The sequence below is a fragment of the Mobula hypostoma genome, chromosome 1 (genome assembly GCF_963921235.1).
Source record: "Mobula hypostoma chromosome 1, sMobHyp1.1, whole genome shotgun sequence".
NCBI lineage: Eukaryota > Metazoa > Chordata > Chondrichthyes > Myliobatiformes > Myliobatidae > Mobula > Mobula hypostoma.
This window is the reverse complement of record NC_086097.1, coordinates 96,662,442-96,690,423: the sequence shown is the minus strand read 5'-3', so window position 1 is coordinate 96,690,423 and position 27,982 is coordinate 96,662,442. Positions and strand designations below refer to the sequence as shown.

The 27,982-nt window shown below is 41.6% G+C and overlaps 2 protein-coding genes across 7 annotated transcripts in view; one reads left to right on the top strand and one right to left on the bottom strand.

The window, feature by feature from the left end:
* Nucleotides 1-27,982, top strand: part of dnajc17 (DnaJ (Hsp40) homolog, subfamily C, member 17) — a 130,796-nt gene that overhangs the window by 80,616 nt on the left and 22,198 nt on the right. The window lies entirely within an intron of this gene.
* LOC134349183 (cdc42 effector protein 2-like) lies at nt 118-27,942 on the bottom strand. Of its 5 annotated transcripts, XM_063053161.1 has the most exons (3): nt 27,537-27,555; nt 23,820-23,973; nt 118-8,506 (listed from the first exon to the last, which is right to left on the bottom strand). In XM_063053161.1, exon 3 carries the CDS (start codon nt 8,406-8,408, stop codon nt 7,809-7,811), a length of 600 nt encoding a protein of 199 aa, XP_062909231.1. In that variant the 5' UTR covers nt 8,409-8,506; nt 23,820-23,973; nt 27,537-27,555; the 3' UTR covers nt 118-7,808. The 5 variants fall into 5 exon arrangements, with proteins under 5 accessions (XP_062909231.1, XP_062909213.1, XP_062909240.1 ...); XM_063053143.1 differs by lacking the exon at nt 23,820-23,973 and having other exon boundaries at nt 27,537-27,942; XM_063053170.1 differs by lacking the exon at nt 27,537-27,555 and having other exon boundaries at nt 23,820-24,025.

Below are 27,982 nucleotides of genomic sequence, written 5' to 3'. Positions count from 1 at the left end.
AATATGTTTTCTGAAGAAGGATGAAACCTGATGGTGATCAGCAATATAAAACATCTTAATCTAGAGTTGCTGAAATCAGTTTCCTATGAGAGATGCTATCAGTTAGAAAGAAAGGATCTTATTATAATAGGACCTGGTCACTGTGTACAAAAACATAGAATGTAGTAATGTCTTGGGCAGGGCAAAATAGTGGTCAGTTTACACATATGATCCAACTAAAGTTAGAATTACCGTGCCTGCTGTTTGTATGTGGGTTGTTAAGGAAGGAAGTTTGACTAAGACTTCGGAAGAATCAGAATCAGGTTTAATATCACTAGCATATATCGTGAAATTTGTTAACTTTTGTGGCAGCAGTACAATGCAGAAATAAAGAAGTAATGAGGTAGGGTTCATGGGTTTAATGTCCATTCAGAAATTGGATGGCAGAGAGGAAGAAGCTGTTCCTGAATTGTTGAGTGTGTGCCTTCCGGCTTCTGTACATCCTTCCTGTTGGTAGCAATGAGAAGAAGGCATGACCTGGATGATTGGGGTCTTTAATGATGGATGCTGCCTTTTTGAGGCATTGTTCCTTGCAGGTGTCCTGGATACCACGGAAGCTAGTGCCCATGATGGAGCTGTCTAATTTTGCAATGCTCTGCAACTTAGTTCAATCCTGCAGAACTCACTACTGTTCTTGGGATGTTTGAGGCAAATATCTGATCTTAAATTCATGCTTCATCCATGAGACAGTATCTCCAGAAATTTTTCAATATTACATTGGATAGCAGGCTGAGGCCTTGCTGGCTGGAGGCTGTGACTTGAACCAAGCTGAAGAAGAGATGCTTTTGTTGCAGGAAATTTAAGAGTTGTTGAGAAATAATATTTAGCTTAAAGAAGCAAGTGAAAGAGAAAACCATCACAGGATCATAGCAGCAGTAAATGATAAAGCGCTCATTAACATGTTAAATAAGAACAGCCAGAGAATGAAGATAATGGAGATTTGGCTGAGAGTTAAGTCTTGACTACAAAAATAATCTGCCAATCTGATTTGATGGTGTTTGATTTTGGCTGTCTAATGTTTATGCCCAGAAGCAATCTCATTGCTTCCTCTTCCACCCCCTAATCTGATTAGCAGTAAGTAAAGACAGGCCAGGAGAAGGATAGGCCATACCCCTACAAGTGAGACAGGAAAACTCATAATGGAGGTAGTGGTGTTGCCAAGTTATTATTGTCTGCCTCCCAATCGTTAGCCAAGGTGGGGGGTGGAACTGCTGTGTTCTGCAAGTTGAGTAGGTTCGAGTAAGTAACACAACATCACCAACTAAAATATAAGCAACCAGAACAGTTGAGGTAAATGCTTCTCATCCTGTTTTTGTTCCACTCATACTGTGTGATTGCATTTGGAGTTACTTAAGTTTTCAGTGAGGCCTACAAATCCATTACTCAAAACAGACCTTGTATTTCCCATGTGCTGGTATAAAGCCTTTAGAGAGTAATTGAAAGCTGGAAGTGATTACAGGGCAGTCATTTTGCCTGGAGTTTCTGGTTACATTGTGAACTGCAAGGGAGAAACTCAGGTTGCTGTACAGCTGTCATGCTAATCTCTATGTGAGCTTACAGTTATGCCGTTACACTTAACCATCAATCATTTTTCATTATGCTTATGAACTACCTGGGAGCTATTTACTGGCATGCCTTCCAGTAGTGTATTTCTGCAGTTGATCAATGGTGGTAAGCAACTTCAAGTATATGGTATAAGCACGATAATCTCGATTTTTTTTTAAAGTCAACATTGCTGTTTTTAAATTCACCCCCCCCCCCGATGTTGCCATATTTACACAAAAAGGATGGATATGCTGCTTGGTGCCAATACAATTGGTTAGTCAGCCGCTCAAGGCAAAATTAAATCCAATGATTCAGGAGGGATGCAAGGAGTTAAGTTGGTTTACTCCTTACAGTCACTGACTAACGCACATCGAACCTACGGTATTCCCTGGGGTTTGTTCTTTGGTTTGGGAAGGAAATACTCCAGTAATTAAGCATACAGTGTGTGGGACTGGTGGTTTAGGAGACAGCAAGATGCAGGATGCAGAATGGGATTAGATTGGCTTTCTTACTTGGGATTTGAAATAACTTATTTCAGAGAACATGCCTGCCGGCTGAAGTTGATATGTCAGGCTGCCAGACTGAGCAATCAGCTCATCTTGTATTGATGAGCCAGCATTATTTCAGGAATTTGTTTCTGTAAGTGGTTAAATTTAGTCCATCGGGTTTTTTTTTAAGAATTTCTCAGCCCAGTCATTACAGAATCTTCACAAAGATGTAAGGGGTACACTGTGACATGGAAACAATTTCCAAAATAATTCTTTCCATGGTGCCTTTCAAGGATACTTGGCCAAGAAATAAAACAGTATCTGTCAGTCTTGCTTAAAAGTATAGACTATGCATGTCAAGTGAGAAGTGTGCACTTATAACGATCAGCTCATATAACCAGTGAACCAGATCACTTCCTATTCACTTCAGTTCATAATTTCATTGGTTACATCTTTCCAAATATCTCCTTAAATGACATCCTGCTGGTCAAAATATCTTGCCATTTATTCTTTCAAACAATTTCAGAAGAGGCCAATTTACCTGTATTGTTATAAAATTGCTTCTCAAAACAAAAGCTTGACAGTGTCTTTCGTGATCTCAGAATGCCTGTGCTGAATAATTCTGAAGATTAGTCAGTGTTACTATACATGGAACTTGAGTATCCATTTGCTTACAGCAAGGCCTTTCATAAAGTGACCATATAACTCAATAGTTGAGGAATAACTGATGTTCAGGATACCAGGTAGGATTACTTCAGACTCTGGAGTGCTTGACAATTTGGAAAATGGGATATGGCTTTTGCTGTGACAAGGTTTGAGTATAAAAGGCAACGATGAGATTACATCTCAAACTATACACTAGTCTGTTCTACTTATACGTGCTTGAAATAGGAATGTAGCAAAGCTTCACCAGATTGACCCCTGGGCTGGCAGGTTTTTCATATGAGAAGAGATTAACTCGTCTAAATTTATATTAGCAAAATGAGAGGGGATCTCATTACAGTAGACTGTTCTTACTAGAGCCTGATAAGGTAGATGCGGAGTTGCTGTTTCCCCTGACTGGAATGTCTAAAAAATAAGGATCTCAGATTCAGAGTAAGTGGTAGGCCTTGGAGAGGACCAGATCCTTGCAATTCTGTACCCTGGAGGCTCAGTTCTCTATATCCAAAACACAGATCAACTGATTTTTAGATATTGGGAGATCTGGAAAAGTGACACTGAAGTAAAACAGACATGATGTAATTTCTCAATACTGAACTGGAATGTCGCCTAAATGATGTGTTTTGGAGTAAGACTGGAACTAGAACAGCCTTTGACCCAGAGTCATGTCCTACCAACTATGCAACCACTGAACTTTGAGGTATATAATTTGCATCTCTCAGACTTCCCTGATGGCAGCTGAGTTTTTCCAGTGGGTTCGCAGGGGACGCAAAGAAGATGACTCCAGGTTTGAGTTCCAACCTGCAACAATATTTCACAACGTCCTGAGTTTGGGAATGAAAAAAATCAGTTATTATTCCCACTGCTGATGCTTCTCTGCGGACATCTATTAGAATTGTGCAGACAGGGAAGTCGTGTGAGATTCATCTGTGAAGCATTCAGCAGTTAATCAGTGTGCCAACATTACAGTGAAGCACATACTTGAATTGTAATCACTTGGAGCTTTGCCTGCAACTATTATTAATCTCCTGAACCCAGACTTTAGCTTGCATCATCCATCTTCACTGAGGCCACCATGGGATGATGCTCCCTGAAATGTTATTGCCCTTCTCTTGCCTTGCCTATTCACCTCAGGTGCATTACTCCAGAACCAGTGATGGAATGTTTGGAGGAGCATGCAATCTGCTCTGGTAGAATTTAATGCTTGAGCACCATAAGATGTTGCAGTATTCTGAAATGAAAAGCTCTTAGTAAATTTTATTATTGAAGTACATATGTCACCATATATCATTTTCTTGTGGGCATACTCAACAAATCTAGAGAATAATAAATATAATAGAAACAATGCAAGACCACCCAGCTAGGACATTTAACCAAAGTGCAAAAGACGACAAACTGTTCAAATGCAAAAGAAGAAACAATAATATAAATAAATAAGCAATAAATACCACGAGCATGAGATAAAGAGTCCTTGAAAGTGAGTCCATTAGTTGTGGGAACATTTCAGTGATGAGGCAAGTGAAGTTGAATGAAGTTATCGCCTTTGGTTCAGGGGCCTCGTGGTGTGAGTCCAGAGGCTGGTGTACCACCTTCCTGATGGCAGCAGCAAGAAGAGAGCATGTCCATAGTGGTGAGGGTCCCTGATGATGGATGTTGCTTTAGTGCAACAGCGATCATGTAGATGTGCTCAACGGTTAGGAGGGATTTACCTGTGATGAACTGAGTCAAACCCACTGCATTTTGTAGGATTTTCCGTTCAAGTGCCCCCGTGTTTCCAAAGCAGGCTGTGATGTAACCAGTAATATTCTATACTACACATCTATAGAAGTTTGTCAAAGTTTTAGATAATGTGCTGAATCTCTGCAAACTCCAAAGAAAGCTTCCGTGCTTTCTTCATAATTGCACTTGCCTGCTTGGTCCGGGACAGATCCTCCAAAATAATAACACCTAGGAATTTAAAGTTGCTAATCCTCTCCACCTCTGATCCTCGGATAAGAACTGGCTTATAGACCTCTGGTTTCCCTCTCCTGAAGTTTATAATCAGTTCCTTGGTCTTGCTGACATTGAGTGAGAGGTGGTTGTTATAATATCATTGTCTCTCTCCTATATGCTGATTCATCACCACCTTTGATTTGGCTCACAACAGTGGTGTCATCAGCAAACCTGAATTTGGCATTGTAGTTGTGTTTAGCCACATAGTGCGTAGAGCAGGGGATTAAGCTCATAGGTTTATGGTACACCTGTACTGATGGAAGTCGTGCAGGAGTTGTTGTTGCCAGTCCAAACTGACTGGGATCTGCAAGTGAGGAAAGCGAGGATCCAATTGCACAATTGGGTATTGAGATCAAGGTCTTGAAGCTTGTTGATTAGTTTTGTGGGAATGATGTTATTGAATGCTGAGCTGCAGTGGATAAGAGCATTCTGATGTATGCATTTTGATGTCTTTATAGTTGAGCTAAGGTTGTTCACCCAGTGAGCTTGTAGTCTTGTTATTGCTACGGGGGCTGTGAATTGTTAGCTGAAGTACTGGTTCTTGATATGTGGTCAACACACAAAAAACACTGGAGGAACTCAGCCTTGGCTAGGCAGCATCAATAGAAAAGAGTACAGTCGACATTTCAGGCTGGGACTCTTTGGCAGGACGTGTGGTGTTGATATGTGGAATTTAGTGAGCAATTAAGGTCTGGAATACACCAGTTCACCAACACCAGGGCAAACATCCTGAGCCACAAAGTAACTGATGGATATTTCAGGCTGTTATACAATTAGATTCTGATTTGAAAACTCTCAGAATGCTCCTCATTTACTTCTGGCCTATAAAAAGGAGGAAAACTTTGTAAGGATCTACATGCACCTGAATATCTGAGAAGTGCTTTAGTAACATAGACTTGGTGCCTGATATCACAGCAAATTCAGTGGATTAAGAGGAACAGAAAATTTCACAATTAGTTCAAGGGTAGAATTCCTCATCAATATGATAAAGGCTGCATCTCCAGTAGTACTGTTGGTTCATCATAGTCATAGTCACAGTCATACTTTATTGATCCCGGGGGAAATTGGTTTTCGTTACAGTTGCACCATAAATAGTTAAATAGTAATATGTAAATTATGCCAGGAAATAAGTCCAGGACCAGCCTATTGGCTCAGGGTGTCTGACCCTCCAAGGGAGGAGTTGTAAAGTTTGATGGCCACAGGCAGGAATGACTTCCTATGACGCTCTGTGTTGCATCTCGGTGGAATGAGTCTCTGGCTGAATTCATACTGTATGCATGAGGCACACTGAAATTGTATGTGCTGTATACAGTATACCTGAGCTTGGTGCAGAAGGAAAATTTGTGCTTCAGGTCAAGGGGACCACAGATTCAATGTCGACAAGTCGGTCTGAAGGTTGTGGACTCAAAGTTTCAAGACTTCTGCAATTGAACAGGGCTAGGAAAGTGTAGCATTGTTAGAAGAGCTTTGGATCCAACATTTTGATTAAGCATTGTTAATTCAGAGAACACATGGTATCCTGTATTTCTAGACTAATAACCTCAACTTTGTCATCACCATATCATCACCTGCATCTCCCTTGCCTCTGTCGACTTTGGTGTGGAAAAATAATTGACTTTGCACGATAAAAGCTTGAATTTTTTTACGTTTATTTGAATCACCATTTTTACATAGTATTATAGTGATATTTAATACAGATTCAAATCTTTAAATTAACCTCTGAAAAATGTAATAATAAATAATGTGAGAAGAGGAGGGAGTTTGTGCATGTCTTGAGGACAGAGTTGGAATGAGAAACAATGCAGGACTGAGCTATCTGCTACCATGACAGCTCTTCTACCACTAGAGGTCCTGTGTGCGCTATAGAAAGGATCAGGGTCCCCAGGGTACTAGGCAGGTGCTTTGGTAGGCAGTGTATCTAAATCTATAACTGGACATGTGGAGCAAGGTGTGGACTAGTTTTAATTTCACCATCAGTTCTACAATATTTCAGCAGCAAACTTTGCAATATTTGAGAAAATATTTATTTATTATGACACAGATCCATGTCAGCTACCAATAGAACAATTCTATCAGTCTCATTCCCATTCCCTCATTTCCTTGTAACACTGCAATTTATTCCTCTCACCTGCTCATTAAGTGTTTTTATTCTGCTACTGCCTGTGTTAATAGGTAACTTACAGTAGCCCATTAACTCATTGGCACCCTTTTGTTACTGGTGCAGCTCTTATCATTAGTACTTAAATATATTAAAAGTACATCTTTTGTGTGCCTTTTCTGAAGTGAGTATCATTATTTTCTGAATCCTGGTGTTCCTGTTGTTTTCCCTTTTGCCTTTGGAGCATTGGTTTAATGGAATATTAACTTTTTTTTAAAGGGAAGTATGGTATAAGCCACATTGTTATTTACGCAACTTTGAGGGGGGCTATAATTGGCTCTGGAATATAGGAACTGGAGGCCTTTCAACCTATTTCACCAAACTATTAGAACAGGACTGAAATAATGTTAAGTAATATGAAGGAAAACAGAGGAATTTGAGCACTATTTAATTATGGCAGGTGTGATGACATCAGTAAGCAATACGCTTCGAATATAGAAGGTAAAGTTTTCTCTGCACTGTGCTAACTCCATGGCTGAACCTAATTTTTTGAAGTGCTTTGTATGCAATTCCAATTTGGCATGTCTTTTTCCCTACTCTATTTCATCTTTGAATGAAACTGTGGATTTAAGTCTTTCTGTTGGTTAGACTTTATTTAGAAGATGAAAAAAAATTCTGTTGAAGTGTTTTACTTCTGTGTCTCTGTTGCTATGTCACCATACTTCCAGCTACTTTAATGAAGACGATAACTGGAGGAGGAATCAAAGTGTGCTCAGTATACAATGCTGAAATCCTGCTTTGCAAATCTCATTGCAGATGAGTCTAAGGAGTCAATCATATCTATATATTTAATCAGAATTTCAATCACTATTTATTAATTTGTTCTCCTTGGATAGGTTTGGTTGCCTAAGGCAAATTGTTGCTATTGTGTTCAATATCCGAAGACTTTTAATTCACCATCTTAAAGTCAAGCAGTCAGTGTAGCGTTACTGCTGCGATGTTATGGATTTGTGATTATCCATTATTTTGAGAACATCTTCCAGTATCGAAGGCCCCAAATCCAATTCAAATTGAAACATATATTCAGAAGGGCTTGAATGAGAGTCATCCATTCCTCTCTGAGCTGAGCACTCCCATCCTCCTTCACCTTCAGTTCGTTGCTGGTCTTTGTCATCTATCTGCTTGTCATCTGGTGGGGCTTCCTCAGATGCCTCCAGCAGGTGGTATTGTACGGAGGGTGAGTAAAGAGTTGGTGGTTGGTTATCTGGAGACTCAGAGGTTGCCTGTGTAGAATTGACAGCAGTTGTGTCATTGGGCTCTCCTAGGTGTAGTCGAGGGGGTTTAGGGGGTGCCACGTCCCTTGGATCTTTCGATGTACTCATGGAGGACAGAAGGTCATCCTGGCCTTGTAGGAAGGACAGATCTCCAAACGTATCACCCTCTCCTCTCCTGCCAATGTGCAATTTGTGGTGAAAATCTCCCAGAGGTGGGCTGATCATGTCTGCTGATAGGACTTCACGCAGTTTTGGCTTCTTGCCCTTTTTAGTCAACACAGTTTTGAGATAGATGGGCGATTTGACAGACATTTTGTAACGACCAGTAGGTTTCAAAAGTTTAATTATTACGAAGGGTCTTGAAAAAGATAATGAATATCCTGGAGAAGTTGTGGTCTGGTAACCCGATCCTATGGAAATAGAAATTTTACAGTAAGTGAATTGGTGGTGATAAAGCTTGCTGATTAATAAGTAAAAGCATATTCAGTATCAGGTGGGGGCAAATAAACCAAACTGCTGGAAGGCCTTAGGTCATGCAGCTAAAGAGATGATGGTTGATGCCTTCCACCAGGACCTGCACCAGTTCTGAATCAGGACCTTGACCTGAAACACTGACTGTCCCTTTACTTCTGTAGCCCCCTAGTAAGCCTTAGACTCGCTCAACTCGCTTTCGTCTAGGGGGAGCAGCCTTTGGCCCCACCAGAATGGGTAATCAAGTTTGTGTGGGTGCTGTGCGATTGTACCCCACCCCGCCGAATAACAGACAATACACCATATGCGATTAAATGATTACACTTTATAGATCTTACTGGAACTGTGTAATTAATAGAGATAAAATATAAAAGGAAAATAAAAGGCGCTAGACTTATCAAAGTTCAACCACTTGTGCACAACAGTCGGAGCTCGATTAATGGAGTCGTCTTTCCACCATTCGATCCCCTCCGACCCCCTCGACCCGCCACCTGGGACCAGCCACGGTGGTTGACCAGACGCTCCACACGAGTCTGTCTTCGTCTCTTCTCCTCGCCGAAGACCCTGGGTCTCGGACTCCCGCTCAGGGTCGGTCCCGCCGCCCAGGGTCACAGCATCACATCTCCTCTCTCTGTCCCCATTGCGCTTTCTGCCTCAAAAATAGCTTACAGACACACAAGAAAGAATAACATCTATCCCAATTGGTTCGTTCTCTCTCTTATCAATAATATAACCCAAACAAGCAGAGAGAGAGAGAGAGAGAACTCCTTACATCGCAGTTATTATTACAGAAAAGCCATTTTAGTTATAACATAACAAAGAAGCAATTTTGTTAACCTTCGCAGTAACATGAAAGAAGAAACCCCTTACACCTCTATAAAGTCTGCCTGACCTGATGAGTTCTTCCAGCAGTTTGGAGTTAGTTGCTTCAAATTCTTGTATCCATAATCCTTTCTATCTCAATCAGGTGGCAGATTTCTATCCTGTCTGCCCTCCCTTTGAACAATGTACAGTTCAGTGGGTTCTGGTTCACCTTCTGCTCCAAGCAGCCACCCCTGATGTGTTGGCATGAACAATGAGTATCAACAGGTTCTTAAACTGTAAAGAAGTTATAGCCAAGTATAGTGCTGCTTCGGGGATAGAATGAAGAGCCCTGTGCCAACAACACGAGGGTCACCACCCAAAGCATTTACGATCTGAATGTATCAGTCACATATCAAGCTATGAGTTTGTCAATTCAGCTTTCAGGAGAGGCATTGAGATATTACTCTGTCATCACTTTAGATCATGAACATGAGAAATTCTGCAGATGCTAGAAACCCAAAGCAACACAGAAAATCCCACAGAAATTCAGCAGGTCAGGTAGCATCTATGAAACTGAATTCAATGTTTTGGGCCAAGACTCTTTTTCGGAACTGGAAAGGAAGGGAGCCATCATCAGTACGCTGTTAATTGTGTGTCGTCCAAATGCTTGGCCATTATATACTTGTCATTCGGCTGATTGGTCGTCTTTTCGGAAACTCAGTTGCGATGTGAAGATCGAGAGAGGCTCAAATTCAACCAGGCATCAGTTAAAGTCATGGTGCAAGTAAATGTACAGCATGCAAGAGAATTCCTAGAAGCGTAGTTTTCCACGAACAATTCTGTAAACAAACATGTTGACTTGGCTTCTACTTATGAGCCAATGCAGGCATAATTCCAGACAACAATGCACCAAGTTTGTCACGCAACTAATCAGCAACAAGATTTCCTCCCGACATCACAACTGGATGCATATCATAAAAGGGAGCTCCTGATACAAAACTCCACTAAAGCCCACCACAAACTAAAATCCCTACCCACACAGTGAATTTTCAATCCAGCTTGCCAGTTTAATTTGAAGACTGCATGACTGAAATATTCAAGCAAGTAATGAGATAGATGGATGAAAAAATAGCAAAGCATGTCATAAAATTTAACATACAGGCTGATCAGAAAAGTAGAAACCCAGGCCCAAGTGATTCAATTGAAAGTGAATATTTTCCTACCTCTGGTTCACATTAATGATGTATCACTGCTGCTTTATTAGCATTATCCAATAAATCCCAGTAGCCTTATCTTTTTCCATAATCCTGTATATTTTTCCTTCCATGTATTACCCAAATCCCTCATTTATTGAATCTACTTCCACCATCCTTTCCAAGCACTAAATCCCAAAATTTTTTCAAAGCCTTTCTACAATAACTAATTTTCCTTCTGACAATGCATAGTTTCACGTTGTGTGCTCTCTTATCAAATCCTTTGCTGATCTTTGAATATCTCAATTACATTTAATCCCTTTGCTTTTAGGAGAACAATCACAGTTCAGTCATAGTTTGTAACAAGGGGCACTAGATTTGTACTCTGCAATTCATCTGGGTGGGTTTCCTTTCAAAATCAGGTTTAATATGACTGGCATACATAATTATGTTAACTTTGTGGCAGCAGTACAATGCAATACCTAATAATAGAGCAAAAAACTGAATTACAGTATACATACATCTCAAATAGTTAAATAATTAGTGCCAAAAATAGAAATAATGAAGTAGTGAGGTAGTGTTCATGGGTTGAATGTCCATTCAGAAATCAGATGGCAGAGTGGAAGAAGCTGTTCCTACCTTTGGCTTGAATTGTTTGCTGATTACTCATTAATTTAGTGTTGTAATCGCTCCCTAGTGTCTGTATGTCATTATGTATACTGCTTTCATCATGTTTGAACTGTGTATCTTATCCCCATGGTAGCTGACTTCTGAAGGTCAGTAGACTGAACCTTATCAGTCACTGGCTTCAAAGTATTAAATGAGTGCTGCAGGCAACCTGGCTTATTTCTAGCCAGTTCTTCCAGAGAATTATTCCGGTTATCTCACCCTATCAAACTCCAAATCCTCCAAGTGTGTTTATCCAAATTCTCTGTGTAAATTATTTTTAAAATGCTTCCACCACCTATCCAGCCAGTCCTTTCTGATACAGCAGCTCATTACATAAAAATAATCTCATCTTGCCTTTGTATTTTGCCAATTACCTTCAATCTATGACTTTGTTCCTTATTCTTAAATGTGTTATGATTTTAAATAATTCTTTTGTGTTCCATTACTGCTTTAAGAAGAACCCCAACTTTCTGTTCACAATCCTAAATCCTGTTTCCTGCAATTCCTCATGTCATTAATTCTTTTCTCCACTCACTGTAAAACCCTAATATCTTTCTGTACTATGGTATTTTTCTTTATGAATGAAATGTGGGCATTGTTGACAAGACCAGCATCTACTGCCCAACTCACTCTCCTTGAACTTCAGTCACTTGAGCCTGCCATTGGTTAGACCCAATTTCAAGCCAAGATATGGACAAAATGATGGTGTAGCAGTAGCAATAAATTTCCATCAGGATAGTGTACGGTTTCTAGCATATTTGCAGATAGTGATGTCTTTGCATCCTTTGCCCATGGTAGAGATTTCAGCTTTTGGGCTGTGCTCTGTTAACAACCTTGGTGAGTTGTTACTTTCATTTTCATGATGATACCTATGGCAGCCGTATCAAATGGGCAGTGGAAAGCATCTGTATTTAGAATGGTAGATGAAGTGCCAGTTGGTTGGAAGTGGGCAGCTAGTTAATCCATTCAGAGTGGACTGTATATTAATAACATCACCTTCATTAACTCTAAAGGCTTGTGATACCAAGAAGAGACAACAATCATCTTTTTCCTCAGCTAGGTTGTTGGGTATTTTGGCAAGAAATGAGGCTTGAGGTGGATGCAAGAACTGGTAACCAAAGCCTGCTTTGGACACTGAATTTCAGCTGAATGTCTGGCTCCAAAAGCAATTCACATTCTTAGCTTGGGCAGTCAGCAGTTGGTGATGTAACCTGTACACAGCCTGATAATGGCTTAGCAGTGTAGAAATAGCTGCAAACTCAGCAGTCTACCCGTTGTGGCCACAACAAAGTAGTAAGTGGGGGGCAAATGTTCAGTCAGATGTTCAGGCTCACTACTCATGGTGATTGAGCCAGTATTTTATCAAAGGCCCTTGATTTTATCAAAATTGCTTGCTATTATGTTCTGTGCTCTTATTTATAAAGCCCAGAATCTTGAACTGTTTTCTTAACCTGCCCTGCCAACAAAAGTATAAATTGGGTGGGGTGGGGGGGGGATTGGTCATTGTGGATCCGTGGGCTGAGAGGTTTGTTTCTATTCTGTTGTTCTGTATCTCTCTATGATTCTATACACCTTTTGTTCTCTCTATGTTAGGCATGCAACTTTGATGATGTAGCAAGAACCTTGTTTGAAACTCCTGTGCCCCTTAATATTGTGAGTTAACCTACAGCAGTATCCCAACATCGTCTTTGAGTACATTGCAGTTGACCACGACACCTCAAAGTGGAATTGGCATGACAAAAATGGGTTAAAAATATCAGCCTGGGGTGTTTTTACCTCAAGGATTTTGAAAGATCTGTAACTGCAACACGTGTTGGAGAAGGGACCTAACATTGAATCTCCCAAGTGCAGGCTCAGTAAGTCAATTTTTGTGGATGGAAATGGGGAGAACTACAAACTACAGGCAGCTACTTCTGAAACTGAATCATAGCGCTGTACAGTGAAGAAACAGGACCTTATCCAAAGTGACCTTTTTGCCCATTTCTAGTATCCATAACCTTATATGCCTTGTCTAATTAAGTACCAACTCAGCTATCTGTAGGTACATGGTGATTATAGCAGCCTCCGCTGGCAGTGACTTCCGGATATCAATCACTCTGATTTGTTTTTTTTAAATACAAAAACCTTTTCCTCTAATCCCCTTTGAAATACTTTCCCCTTACTTTAAACCTCTGCCCTCTTGTCTTTAATACTCCAGCCATGGGAGGGAGAAAAACATGTCTATCCATCCACCCTATCCTCCTCTGATAATTTTATATAGAAGTCTTCCTTTGCTTCAGACATATCCATTTCTGCTCATAACTAAAGTCCTTCAATTCAGGCAATATCGTGGTGAATTTCCTCTGCATTCTCTTCAGCATAATCACATCTTTCCTGTAGTGTGGCGAGCAGAACTATGTACAACACTACAAGTGAGTCTAACTGGTGTTTTGACAAATTGCAACAAAACATCTCAGTATATCCTGTGTCCCAGCCTATGACGGAAAGCATGCCCTATGCCTCCTTCACTACCCTATTGACCTGCATTGACACTTGAAGTGACAGTGGACTGGAATCCAAAAGTCCTTGGATTCAACAGCATTCCTTACCATCCTACTATGTATTGTCTATATTCTACCCCCGTTTGACTTGTCAAAATGTATTGCCTTATGACTGTTCTTGAACTCGGTGGTGTGGGTCCTGAAGAAGGCTCTTGGCCCGAAATGTCGATTGTTCATTCATTTCTATAGATGCTGCCTGACCTTCTGAGTTCCTCCAGCATTTTGTATGTTTTGCTTGGATTTCCAACATCTGCAGATTTTCCTCTTGTTTGTCCACGGACTTGGATTGGATTAAGCCAGGTGGATACTTTACAAATAAATGCACCAGCTCGGTATTCTGGAACCTGATCAGGCCTGCCTGACCACAATTTGCTGGGAGAGTGCAGGTAACATAAGAAGTGGTTCCTACTAAAGACCATAAAATATCAGAGCAGATTTAAGTCATTTGGCCCATTGGTTCTTCTCTGCCATTCAATCATGGCAGTTGCTGATTTTTTTTTAATCAACTCCATTCTCCCACCTCTATCCCTTAACTCACTTACCAATCAACCTTGCCTTAAATACACCCAATGACTTGACCTCCACAGCCCTCTATGGAAATAAAATCCACAGATTCACCACCCTCTGGCTGAAGAAATTCCTCTTCTCTGCTTGAAATGGATGTCTCTTTATTCTAAGGCTATGCTCTCAAATCCAGGACTCTCCTATTAATAGGACATTTTGTCCATGTCAATTCTATCCCAGCCTATAGGTATCAGAGATTTCCTCTCATTCTCTGACCTATATTGAGTATAGGTCCACGGACCTCAACCACTCCTCATAGTTTCAGCCCAAAATTGCTCGGTATGTTTCCAGATGCGGTCTGAACAACGACTTGCAAAGCCTCACAATTACATTCGTGCTTTATGTTCTAGTCCTTTTGAAATGAGTGCTAACATTGCATTTGCCTTCCTTACTACTGAATTCTGATTATTTGGCTCCACACTATATCCTGCGTTAAGTAATTATCATCTAGGCATCAGCTTCTCACTGCTTCCACCTTCAGCTTTAATTTATTTAAAATGCGTCAGGGTTGCCAAGAAAGTACTGGGGGAGGGAGCAGAAACAACTCATGACCATGTGATTGTAAGAAGTATTTGTCAAATGTGCTCTAACTCCACAGTTCACAGTGAACAGGTCAAAGTACTATACAACTGCTGTCAAAAATTAACCACTACATTTCTTTTGACGTAGAGATTGATATGCATTAGATGGAATTGTCTGGAAATTAAAAGGATTATATTGGATTCTTTTGAAAGAACTAGTATTCCAAAATACTAAGTAGACTGATAAAATGACTGGGAGAATTTCAAAGGTTTTTGAATTAGGGCAATAATGCTTAAGGAAACTCAGTGGGTCAGGCAGCATCTGTGGAGTGAAATGGACAATTGACATTTTGATGTAAGACCCTTCAGTGGAATGAGAACTGATTTCCAATGATTCACAGCAACAAATAACAGTCTACACTGATTTTTCCTGAAATAATAAAACAAGTTGGACTCTGATCTATAAATAGTAGATACCACGCTCTTTTGGAATCAATTCCAAGTGCCAAGCTTGACTACCCAGTCTGAGCCAACTGAGCCATTCAAATGAATCTCTGTCAGCTTTTGATTGTCTCCTCGTACTTGTTGCCTGCTTTGAATGGACTGAATGAAGACATACGTTGGAATCAGAATGAAGTGTGGAGATGGATCCTTGCTACCTATGTCAGGTTGTTTATTAATTAGAGCTCAAATTCCAACACCTTCATCCACCATCAGTGCTAATCAACAAGCTTCAAAACCTGGGCCTCTGTACCTCCCCCTGCAACGGGATCCTTGATTTTCCTCATCAGGAGACCACAGTAAGTGTGGATCGGAAATAACGTTCTCTCCTCACTGACGGTTAATATAGGAAGACCTCAAGGAGGTGTGCTTAGCCTACTACGCTACTCTCTCTGCACTCATGACTGTGTGCTAGGCACAGCACAAACACCATCTATAAATTCAGCAGCAACACAACTATTGACAAAATCTCAGATGGTGACGAGGAGGCATAGAGGAGTGAGATAGACAGGTTGGTTCAGTGGTGTCACAATAACAACCTTGTCTCAATGTTATTAATACCAAGGAACTGATTGGAAGAACACAGACGAGTCTTCGTTGTCAGGTCAGCAGTGGAAAGAGGGAGCCACTTTAAGTTTCTGAAGATCTATTATGGGCTCATCATATTGCTGCAGAATGAAGAAAGCACGCCAGTGGCTATATTTCATTAGGATTTTGAGGAGATTTGGTATGTCACCAAAGACTCTAGCAAGTTTCTGTAGATGTACTGTGGAGACCATTTTGAATGGTTGCATCACCTTCTGGCATGGAGACAACAATGTATAGGATCAGAAACATTTGTAGAGGATTATAAACTTAGCCAGCCCCATCTTGGGCACAATCCTCCCCATCATCGAGGATATCTTCGAAAGGCGGTGCCTCAAGAAGTTGGAGTCCATCATTAAGGACCTTCTGCATCCAGGACATGCTCTTTTTTCATTGTTACCTTCAAGGAACAGTTATAGGAGCCTGAAGACACCCTCTTTTTTTTTTAGGAACAGCTTCGTCCCCTCTGCCATCAGATTTCTGAATGGACAATGAAAACTACCTCACTTTTTGCACTACTTTTTAATATATTTTACTGTAAGTATGTAAGGATACTGTTTATTGCTTATAGCTTGGTCTTCAGTCCCATCATCACTAAGCTTCTAAACCTGGGCAACTGTACTACCTCCTGAAACCAGGTCCTCAGCTTCCTCATCAGGAGACCAGAGTTAGTAGGAATCAATGATAATATTTCCTCCTCACTGATATCGACAAGATGCAACTCAAGGATGTGTGCTTAAGCCACAGCTCTACTCTCTCTACACTCATGACTTTATGGTTAAGCACACCTCAAGCACCATCTATAAATTTGCAGATGATACTACTGCTATCTGTAAAATTTCAGATAGTAATGAGGAGGCGTACAGCAATGAGATAAAGTGGTTGGTTGAGTAGGGTCACATCAACAACCTCACACTCAACATCAGCAAGCCCAAGGAATTAATTGTGGGCTCGAGAAAGGGGAACTCAGGGGAATATGCACTGGTCCTCATTAAGGGTCAGTGATGGAAATGGTGAGTGTCTTCAAATTCCTAGCTGTCAATATCTCAGAGGATCTATCTTGAGCCCAACACATTGATGCAATCATGAAGAAGGCACACCAGCAGTTTAACTTCATTAAGAGTTGAAGAGATTTGCTGTGTCACCAAAGACTCTTGCAAATTACTATAGATATAAAGTGGCGAGCATTCTGATTGTTTGCATTGCAGAGGCTCCAGTGTACAGGATTGCATTGACTGGCTGCAGAGGGTTGTAGATTTGGCCTGCTACGTCACAGACACAAACTTCCCCACCACCAAGGACATCTTCCAGAGATGGTTCCTGGAGAAGATGGCATCCATCATTAGTGACCCTCACCATTGAGACATGCCCCTCTTCTCATTACTACCATCAGGGAGGAGGTACAGGAGCCTCAAGACCAGCAATCAATGATTCAAAAACTGCTTCTTCCCATCCATCTCATGAACCCTTTTCTTTTGCACTATTTATTCTGTAATTTATAGTAATATTATGTACTTATGCTACAAAACTTATGCTTAGAAAAATAGAGGGCTATGGGTAACCCTAGGTAATTTCTAAAGTAAGCACATGTTCAACACAGCATTGTGGGCTGAAGGGCCTGTATTGTAGTTTTTCTATGTTTCTCAAACAAATTTTGTGTTGTCATAGGACATCATCAGGTGTGTACATATATTTTATAGACACCATTTGGCACAAGTTCTTGGCTGTCAATGTGGAATTAAATAAACACTCTTGTCTGAGCTCCTATATTTTATAACAGATACTCTGAGTAGAACACACACTGCAATTGCATGTTTTTCTTGTTTTTCTTAAAATACATTTACTGGGCAAACATTCCAGAGTAGTGTAATGTGCATTGACCCAGGGGGAAATGGTGCACTGACAGGATATTCAGGTTCTGTCATTTGTCTGTATTTACAGGTGTCTCTCAGAATTTCCATCCATAGCTGTTACTCTGTGAAAATCACTTAGGGACAGGCTGTGTATTTTAAATATTAATATTTATCCTGTTGATTATTGTTCGGTCTTATACTCAGGTATCTCATTACTATGTCATTAAACATTTCTTTGACTTTCCCATAAGAATGATAAAAATGGATTGAACAACATGAGCCTTCTTTAATTAGCCTCTTTCCTTACAATACCCAATACATCAAAACTAAAGTGCTGTGGTTCGCATAAAGAACAAAGTGCTACCTCCCTCCCCCATTGCAATCATAAGCACTACAATATGTCAACTCACACAAATCAAATGTGATTTAAAAAGTACAAACATCCAGATCCCACAGAGCAAGCTGCGCCAGCATTTTCCTAGGTAGTGCAGAATGTTCTAACAATTCTAGAAAGAAAATAGCCATACTAACCACCGCACAAAACTCAGAAAATCCAGAGCCGCACACCACAGAAACGCAGCCGACTTGCAAAGGAGCAGATGCAGTGTGTACCCTGGAACTGGTGCTGACTCCTCAAACTAAAGCTCTGCAGCGCTGGTGATGTAGATTGCACGTTATTGCTACTCGAATTTAATGAGCATTGTCATCAGAACAGTCATGAGGTCAGAGGCATGCTGCCACACAAAATCCAGACTCTCTCAGCGTCCCTTTCTAGAATGTGATGTCGGAGGAGAGCCGCAAGTTGGTGAATATTCCAATAGCTGAGTATTTAATGGGATATTTTCCCCTGTCTTTTCACCATTGCCCTGCAGGTTGTCCCTTCACTCTCTACAGAAACTCAGTGCTGGGCTTCTGTCCCCATCACTCGGAGCCCAGTATATGAGCGAAGGAGCTATGTTTTTCATTCTTCGGTTCGCTTTGTTTCTCATTCCCTCCCTTCCTGCATTAACCAATTTGAGATTATCTGCTTTTAAACAGCGTAAGTTGGCTGCTCTTGTTAATATGGAAGGTATCTATTGTGATGAGGGCAAAATGTGCTTTAGCTGTTCCCATTTAGCATGGAAGAGCAGGTAATTACTGCTCTAGGAATGAAATACCAGACCCTGTCTTATCATTCTCCAATGCAGGACTTGCTCTACAATAGTGGAATGATGGAGCTAATCTAAAAACACTACCATAGCAGGTATATTACAGGTTAGGTGGAAGCCTATGTTTGCTCCACATTTCTAGTTAGAAATGTCCATAAAATGACACCGAACAATCCCATAGCTCAAAAGAATTATGAATTTTGGGAATGGTTTCATGGCGAATTATAACATTTCAAACCTATATTTTCCAGCTAACCAAAAATCGCTCCTTCTGGAGAGTTGGTCATATCCCAGCTTGCAAATGTGAATATTCTCCAATTGCACTTGTTTGTGGTCTTGACACTTAGACCAGATTTTCAAATGCAGCAGAAATCAAAGTTGTCTTTCTAGTTTTCCATGTATGCTTAGACGCAGAAGGAGTCAATGCCAGATCACAGGGCAATTCCACTCCCCATTGATTTTACCCATAGTCAACCTCTTATCTCCACCCCACAATTTCTTCCACTCATCCACACACTAAGAACATTTGCACTGGACAACTAATCTACTATTGACCCACATATATTTGGGACATGGGAGGAAACTCACATTCCTTCAGTGGGAACATGCAAACTCTACACAGGAGATTGGGGCAGGGAGGAAGATTGGATCAGCTATGATGAAATAGTGGAGCAGATGCGATGGGCCAAATGGCCTAATCCTGCTACTAAATCTTGTGGTCTTGAATCCACATACATAAGACCATAAGATATAGGAGCTGATGTAGATCAGGCTAACAGGTCTATAGTTTCCTTTCTGCTGCCTCCCACCCTTCTTAAATAGTGGAGTAACATTTGGAATTTTCCAGTCATCTGGTACAATGCCAGAATCTTATTGATTCTTGGAAGATCATCATTAATGCGTCTGCAGTCTCTTCAGCTACTTCCTTCAGGACCCAAGGGTGCATTCCGTCAGGTCCAGGAGATTTGTCTGAGCACCTTCTCAGTCGTAATTTTCACTGCACAAACTTCACTTCCCTGACACTCTTGAATGTCCGGTATACTGCAGATGTCTTCTATTGTGAAGACTGATGCAAAATACGCATTCAGTTCATCTGCCGTCTCTGCATCTCTCATTACAGTATCGCCAGCGTCATTTTGTATTGGTCCTATATCTACCCTCAACTCTCTTTTACCCTTAATATACTTAAAAAAGCTTTTAGTATCTTCTTTGATATTAGCTGCCAGCTGCCTCTCATAGTTCATTTTTTCTTTCTGAATGACTCTCTTAGTTTCCTTCTGTAAGTTTTTAAAAGCTCTCCAATCCTCTATCTTGCCACTAGCTCTGGGTTCCCTTGTATGCCCTCTCTTTTGCTTTTACTTTGGCTCTGACTTCACTTGTCAGCCATGGTGGTGTCCTTCTTCCCTTTGAAAATTCTTCTTATTTGGAATATATTTGTCTTGCACTTCCCTCATTTCTCACATCCATTGCTGCTCTGCCGTCTTTCCTGCAAATGTCCCTTTCCAGTCAACTTCGGCCCGTTTCCCTCTCATGCCATTGTAATTTCCTTTATCCTACCGAAATACCAACACATTGGATTTTACTTTTTCCCTCTCAAATATCAATGTGAACTCAATCATAACACTGTTCCCTAAGGGTTCTTTAACATTAAGCTCTTGTATCACCTCCAGATCATTGCACAACACCCAATCCAGCACAGCCGATCCCTTTGTGGGCTCAACAACAAGCTGTTCTAAAAAGCCATCCCTTAGACATTCTACATATTCTCTCTCTTGAGGTCCAGTACTGACCTGGTTTTCCCAATCATGTTAAAGTTCCCAACGATTATCATGACATTGCCTTTCTGCCATGCTTTTTCTATCTGCTGCTGTAATTTGTAATCCACGTCCCGCCTGCTGTTTGGAGGCCAGTATACAACTGTCACTAGGGTCCTTTTACCCTTGCCATTTCTTAACTCAACCCATAGAGACTCTACACCTTCCAATCCTATGTCATCTCTTTCCAATGATTTAATATTATTTTTTATACACAGAGCCACACCACGTCCTCTGCCTACTAACCTATCTTTCCGATATACCGTAAATCATTGCACATTCAGCTCCCAATGGCAGCCATCCTTTAGCCAAGTTTCAGAGATGGCCACAACTTCTTATTTGCCAATTTGTAGCTGAATTTCAAGACATAACAATGTCCAAGCATTTTTAGTTTTTTGAGTATGTGGTTCACTGCACTGAAGCCTCTTTCAACAAGGTAGGAGCAATGAGGAGCAGTCTGGCTCTTCTCCCAAGTCTAGCAAACTTTGTATAACAGTGTAGCCACATACCACAGGAGCCAACATTTTTGAAAAGCAGTTTTGCATCTTCATCATTCTGAATTTCATAATTTCTTCTTGCAAGCCCTCTTCCTGTTCTTTCACCTTACAGAGAAGTAGGTTAAATACCCAGTCCAGAATTTCCAGGTTGTTCAAATCCTTGAATCTATTTGAAAATCCTTCTTCAGTGACTGCAGGTGTAAGTAGTACTCTTGGAAATCACCATCTGTGAAAGAGAGTGCCATACTTACCATGCAGGGAAACAGAACATTCTTCTCCCGATGTTTTGCTTATATATTTCCAGTTTTCTATTAAAGTGGACACTGTACTTTTTGCCTGGAGTAAATTGCAATTTTCACCCTCCAGTTTCATATTTAGTATGTTCATTTTTTTTTGTCATACAGATCTTCTAGGTATGCCACATCTCCACATAGAAGTTCAATCTTGTTTCCCAAGCTCTTGTCGACTTTGAGCAAAAGTTCAACCGCAATGTCAAAAAGATCAAAGAAACATTTTAAGCAGCAGCCTTTTGACAGCCAGCCTCTCCATCATTATCTTAGCATAACTGGCGAAATATTCCGCTTTTTAATGGATGAGCTTTAATTTTGTTAATAGCAGATTTTACAAGTCATGCTTGAAAAAATTCACTGCCTGAGGTTTTTGGCTGTGATATGTTGATGGTGAATTACACTACACAATGGATTGCAAACAGATTTGGAATTTCTTTTTTCATAAATGCCACTAAAGCAGCATGGCACCAGTCGGAAACGGTGCTCCAATCCTTAATATTCATTTTGAGTTTGTAGATTGATTCTTCGTTGATGTTTGTTTTCAACTTTTTACAAAGAGAATCTCTTCATGAACTTTTCCATTTTTGATAAACCTTACATTAGCAATGCCCCATTGTCTCACACGGTTGATTCCCAAATTGTATCCCAAGATCTATTTTTTGTAGCTTTGCATAGATGATACTCGGTGTCTTCACTCATTTCGTCAATACAATGAGCTGAAGAGTTATTACTTGGAGGAATTGATTATAAGGTACTGGTATCCAATTCGAGAACAATGGTGAGCACTTCTGATACAGCAGGCATTATTAATATTTCACCAATTGTATGAGATTTTCCACACTTTGCTATCATTTTAGGAATGTTATCAGAAGCAATGAGACCACTATCAAGGTTATTTTCAGCTTTCTTGGCAAATGACTCGAGTGTGCAACACTTTTCAAATGCTTCTTTCATCTTCTGGAACTGAGTAATACCTTAAGTAGCCTTTTCAGGTATTACAGTACGGTATTACAAATAACACACATGGGGCATTGCTGATCTGACGGGGAACGGAATAAAACTATACTCAAAGTATGTAGCATTGTATTAATGCACTTTCTATAGTTTCTGTTTCTTGGCAGGATTAGAATTCAAGGCTTCACCACCTTCAGCTTCATGAAGATTGCATCATACATATTTATCCATCATTAATGGGGCTAAATTAAAATTTAAAAAAACACAAACCGGGAATGCCTGTTGATGATGGCAGTGAGTTGACACGTCTGTCAGGTCTCGTGCCTCAAATTAGGGTGCTACTTACCGCCCACCCTCTAAGAATCTTGAACAGCTCTCGACAACTTCTATTTCTGCTAAAGTTCTCTTAAGACACGGAATGTCTTTCCTGAAGACATGAGGATCTCACTTTTTTTCCTTGCATTCCTCTACAGCTTTATTCAGAGGCTTGATGGCGTATCCCGTGTTCATGTTGATAACTGGTAGATTTGCCTCACCATTTCAGCTCTAGCTTCCAGTCGGCTGTGAAGCCTGCCACCTTCAGCTCTGGCTCCAACTTCAGCCCCAGCCACCTCCAGGCTAAGACCTTTCTCACTATTGCTGGGTCCTACGGCTCCCCTTCTTCCACCACTATTCCCCACCAGCCCCAGGTCTCTCAGGCTCCCATCTACTCCTCATCCACCCTTCCTCTGAGCCCCCATCTCCCCCACTTTACCTGAATAGCTCAATCCTCCCATCCCCTCTGACCTACCCCTCTCCAAGGCAATATGTTCTGTCCTCAGTAAGGGCCTCACTTTTGCCCCCTGCACCCCCACTCAGTGAATTCGACGACCATCATGACACTGAACTCTTCTGATGCCTCCATCTCTGCACCTATTTTTAGACAAGGATTCCCCACCCACCACCAATAATCTCTTCTCGCAGCTTCAACCCTCCCCCTGGACATCCCACTTTGGTCTCCTGCCCGCCCTGGATCTTTTTATCTCTAACTACCGACGAGACATCTGTTGTCTCAGTTCAGCAGTCCTCTCTCCAATTTGAACACCCTGTTAGAATACATTGCCTTCCACACTGTCTGCATCAATCCCAACTTCACCATCAAACCTGCAGACAAGAATGGTATTGTTATAATCTGGTGGACTGACCTTTACCTTGCTGAGGCAGGACAACCTCTTTTTACTTTCCCCTTGTAAAGGTGCACACTAAGCAGCATCAAACCATTGTTTCCTGCACCATCTCCAACCTCATCGACTGAAGATCTCCCATTCATTGCCACTAACCTCATAGATCCTGGACCTGACGGCTGATTTCTACCTCCTTCCCAAGGTTTACAAATCTGACCCGGTAAGCCACAAACGAGAGAAAATCTACAGATCCTGGAAACCCAAGCAACACACACAAAATGCTGGAGGAACTCAGCAGGCCAGGCAGCATCTATGGAAAAAAAAGTACAGTCAACATTTTGGGCTGCAACCCTTCAGCAGGACTGGAGAAAAGAAGCTGAGGAATAGATTTAAAAGGTGGGGGGAGGGGAGAGGGAACTACCAGGATATATGTGAAACCTGGAGGAGGAGGGCTGAAATAAAGAGCTGGGAAGTTGATTGATGAGAGGGATGAAAGGGGATGAGAAATGGAGAAGTGGGTAGGGGGGTGCAGGTTGGAGGGCATTACCGGAAGTTTGAGAAATTGGTGTTCATGCCATCAGGTTGGAGGCTACCCAAATAGAATACAAGGTATTGTTCCTCCAACCTAAGTGTGGCCTCATCACGAAGTAGAGGAGGCCATGGATGGACATATTGGAATGGAAATGGGAAGTGGAATTAAAATGGGTGGCTACTGAGAGATCCTGCTTGTTCTGGTGGACAGACTATAGATGCTCAGTAAAGAAGTTTCCCAGTCTACGTTGGGTCTCACCAATGTACAGAAGGACAAACCAGGAGCAGCAAACACAGTAAATGACCCCAACAGACTTACAGGTGAAGTGTCGCCCCACTTGGAAGGATTGTTTAGGGCCCTGGATGGTAGTGGGGGAGGTGGTGTTGGGGTAGGTGTAGCACTTGTTCTGCTTGCAAGAATGGATAAGTGCCTGGAGGGAGATCAGTGGGGAGGGACGAATGGACAAAGGAGCCGCATAGGGAGCGATCCCTTGTCCAGTCGTCCATCCCCACTGATCATCTCCCCCCCCCACTTTCTGCTTTCCACAGAGATCGCTCCCTACTCGACTCCCTTGTCCATTTGTCCCTCCCACTGATTCTCTTCCATTTCACACACGTCTACTCTTACCCCATCCTCCCGCCACCCTACCAGGGATAGGGTTCCTTTTGTCCTCACCTACCACCTCTCCAGTCTCCGCGTCCAGCATGTAATTCTCCAAAACTTCCACCACCTCCAACGGGAACCCACCACCAAGCACATCTTTCCCTCCCCCCACTTTCTGCTTTCCGCAGCGATTGACTACTTTTTTCCATAGATATTGCCTGGCCCGCTGATTTCCTTCAGCATTTTGTATGTGTTGTTCCAGTAGACCCATTGTTTCTGCCTGCTCCTGCCCCACTAAACTTGTGTCAGCATACTCAACTCCATTTTGTTCCCCTTAATTCTGTCCTTATCCACCTACTTCCATGACACTTCACATGCTCTTCATCACTTTAAGTTGCCTGGCTCTGATCACCTCATTTTCACTATGGACGTACAGTCCCTATACACATCTATCCCCCTATCAGGAAGGCCTTAAAGCTGTCTGTTTCTTTCTGGACAAGAGACGTAACCAGTTCCTAATCACCACCACCCTCCTTATGGTAGAACTGGTTCTCACTCAAAACAATTCTTCTTTCGGCTCCTCCCACTTTCTCTGAACCCAAGCTGTAGTCTTGAGCGTGGGCACAAGCTATACCTGCCTTTTTGTCTGTTCCACGTAGCCGACTACATTCTAAGCCTACACTGGTAACACTCCCCAGCTTCTCTGCATACGTGCTGATCTCATCGAATCAACAGCTTTGCCTCCAACGTCCACCCTGCCCTCAAAGTTACTTTATAAACCACTGACACACACAGCTATCTTGACTATGCCTCCTCGCACTCTGTCACTCGTAAAAATGCTATTCTCATTTTTCAGTTCCTCTATCTCTACTGCATCTGTTCCCAGGATGAGGGTTTCCAATCTAGAATATTCAGAGACCTCCTTCTTCAAAGACCGGAGTTTCCCTTCCAACACCATTGATGCTGCCCTCACCTACATCTCCATTTCCGCACATCTGTCCCCACCCATCCTCCATCACCATAACAGAGGTAGGGTTCCCCTCTTCCATACCTACTACCCACAAGCTTCCATATCTAACATATCATTCTCCATAACTTCCGCCATCTACAATGGGATCCTATACTAAACACACCTTTCCTTCCTCTAACTCTCCGCTTTCCATTGGTATTGCTGTCTATATAACTCCCATGTCTACTTGTTCTTCCCCTCCCTCCCTCCACTGATCCCCCTCCTAGCACCTATCCCTGCAAACGGGACAGGTGTTATACCTGGCCCGACACCTCCTGCCATCATTCAGGGCCCCAAACAGTCCTGCCAGGTGAGGTAACACTTCACCTGCATGTCTGTCAGGATCATCGACCGTATCCGGTGCTGCTGGTGTGGCCTTCACATCAGAGACCCAACGTAGATTAGGGGATAGATTCTTCAAGCACCTTTGCTCTGTCTGCTACAAAAGGCAGGATGTCCCAGTAGCCACCCATTTCAATTTCACTTTATATTATTCCGACAAGTCTGTCCATGGCCTCTTCTACTGCCACAATAAGGACATATTCAGGTTGGAGGAGCATCACCTCATATTCCATCTGATAGCATGAATCAATTTCTTCTAACTTATAATAATTTCAACCCCCCTCCCCCTTCTGTCATTTTCCATTCCCCATTCTGGTTCCCTTCTTTTCTCATAACCTGCCCATCTGCTCTCTCTGGTTGCCCCTCCTCCTTCCCTTTCTTCCATGGTCTACTGTCTTCTCCTAGCAAATTCCTTTTCTCTTCAGCCTTTTACCTCTTCCCCATATTACTTACTTCAATCTCCTCCCCAGTCCCCCACCTCCCCCCTCACCTGTTTCACCTATTACCTGTCAGGCTGTACTCCTTCCCCTCCCCCACCTTATTCTGACTTCTGACTCCTTCCTTTCCAGTCCTGAGGATGGATCTCGCCCTGAACTGTCGGTCATTTACTCTCATCCATAGATGCCGCCTGTACTTGCTGAGTTTCTCCAGCAGTTTGTGAGTGTTGCTCAAGATATCAGAATTTTAGAGTGTTGCAGAATCTCTTGTGATGTCAGAAACTATCCATTTCCACCCCAAAGAAATGCCTTGGGTTGTTTTCATAAATTAAATATATTCTACTACCAAAAATGATTTTTTTTTTGCTGTATTGACATCACCTAACATCTGCTGTATTTACGTTCTGTACAAGCAGTTACTTGCCTTACAGATCATTCTTCCTGTGTTTCTCTTGGATCACTAAATAGTGCATTTGTGAGGAAGATCTGACCTAGAGTGTTGATGTTATTCCAGCATAATGAAGAGAAAACAATAATGTGTGCTGCTTCAGATTCACTTAAAACTATAACTACTTGCACCTCCACTACAACTGTGTCTTCATTTTATGCAGGCACAAGTTTCGAAGAACAAATTTGTACTGCTTGCTGCTTTCATAGCTTTTATTTTGTAAGTAATTCACTCATCTGGTGTTTACGGAAATCATCATTTCATTATTGAGCTTTTGACTTTTTTGGTCCTTCTCCACCTAACTGGTATTTGGGGCTACAAGTTTAAGAGCAACTGATCGGTTCTATTCAGTACAAACAAAGTCCTGAATTGGTCTGAAAGTTGCTGAGCAAGTCTGTCATCTTGGCAGCATTTTGCTTCAAGTTAATACGTATTCACTGAGTAATATGGCAAAACACTACCAAACTAGTATAAAAGTATTGAACGCACCAAAATCACAAACCTGTTTTTGGCGTTGTTACAGTGTTCGGTATCTTGCCTTTAATAAACTCGTGTTTCAGAGTTTCCACGTCGCTCTGCTTAAGTGAATTGCTCACTGTTCCTCTGTCATTTCTTGCCTATGCTTCACTCTGACTAAAGATTCAGCTCCAACTCTCCGAGGCGTTGTTTTGCTTTGAAGGAGGTGTCACTCTTGCGCAAAATCTGTGGCAGTCGCTGTTTCGTGTCTGGAGCAACACAAAGCAGGCAAACCAGCATGATGAGAACAGGTTTTGTACTCCAATCCGTGTCTAAATTAGGAAGTTTCCCAGACATGTGAATATCATATGTGACCCACCCAGAATTGACTGGAATTCTGCAGACAATAATGTCGTCAGAAGTCCAGGCACATCCTCTGAGAGCACATCATCAAGAAACTATGGTACGGTAAGAGGCCCATACTTCTACAAT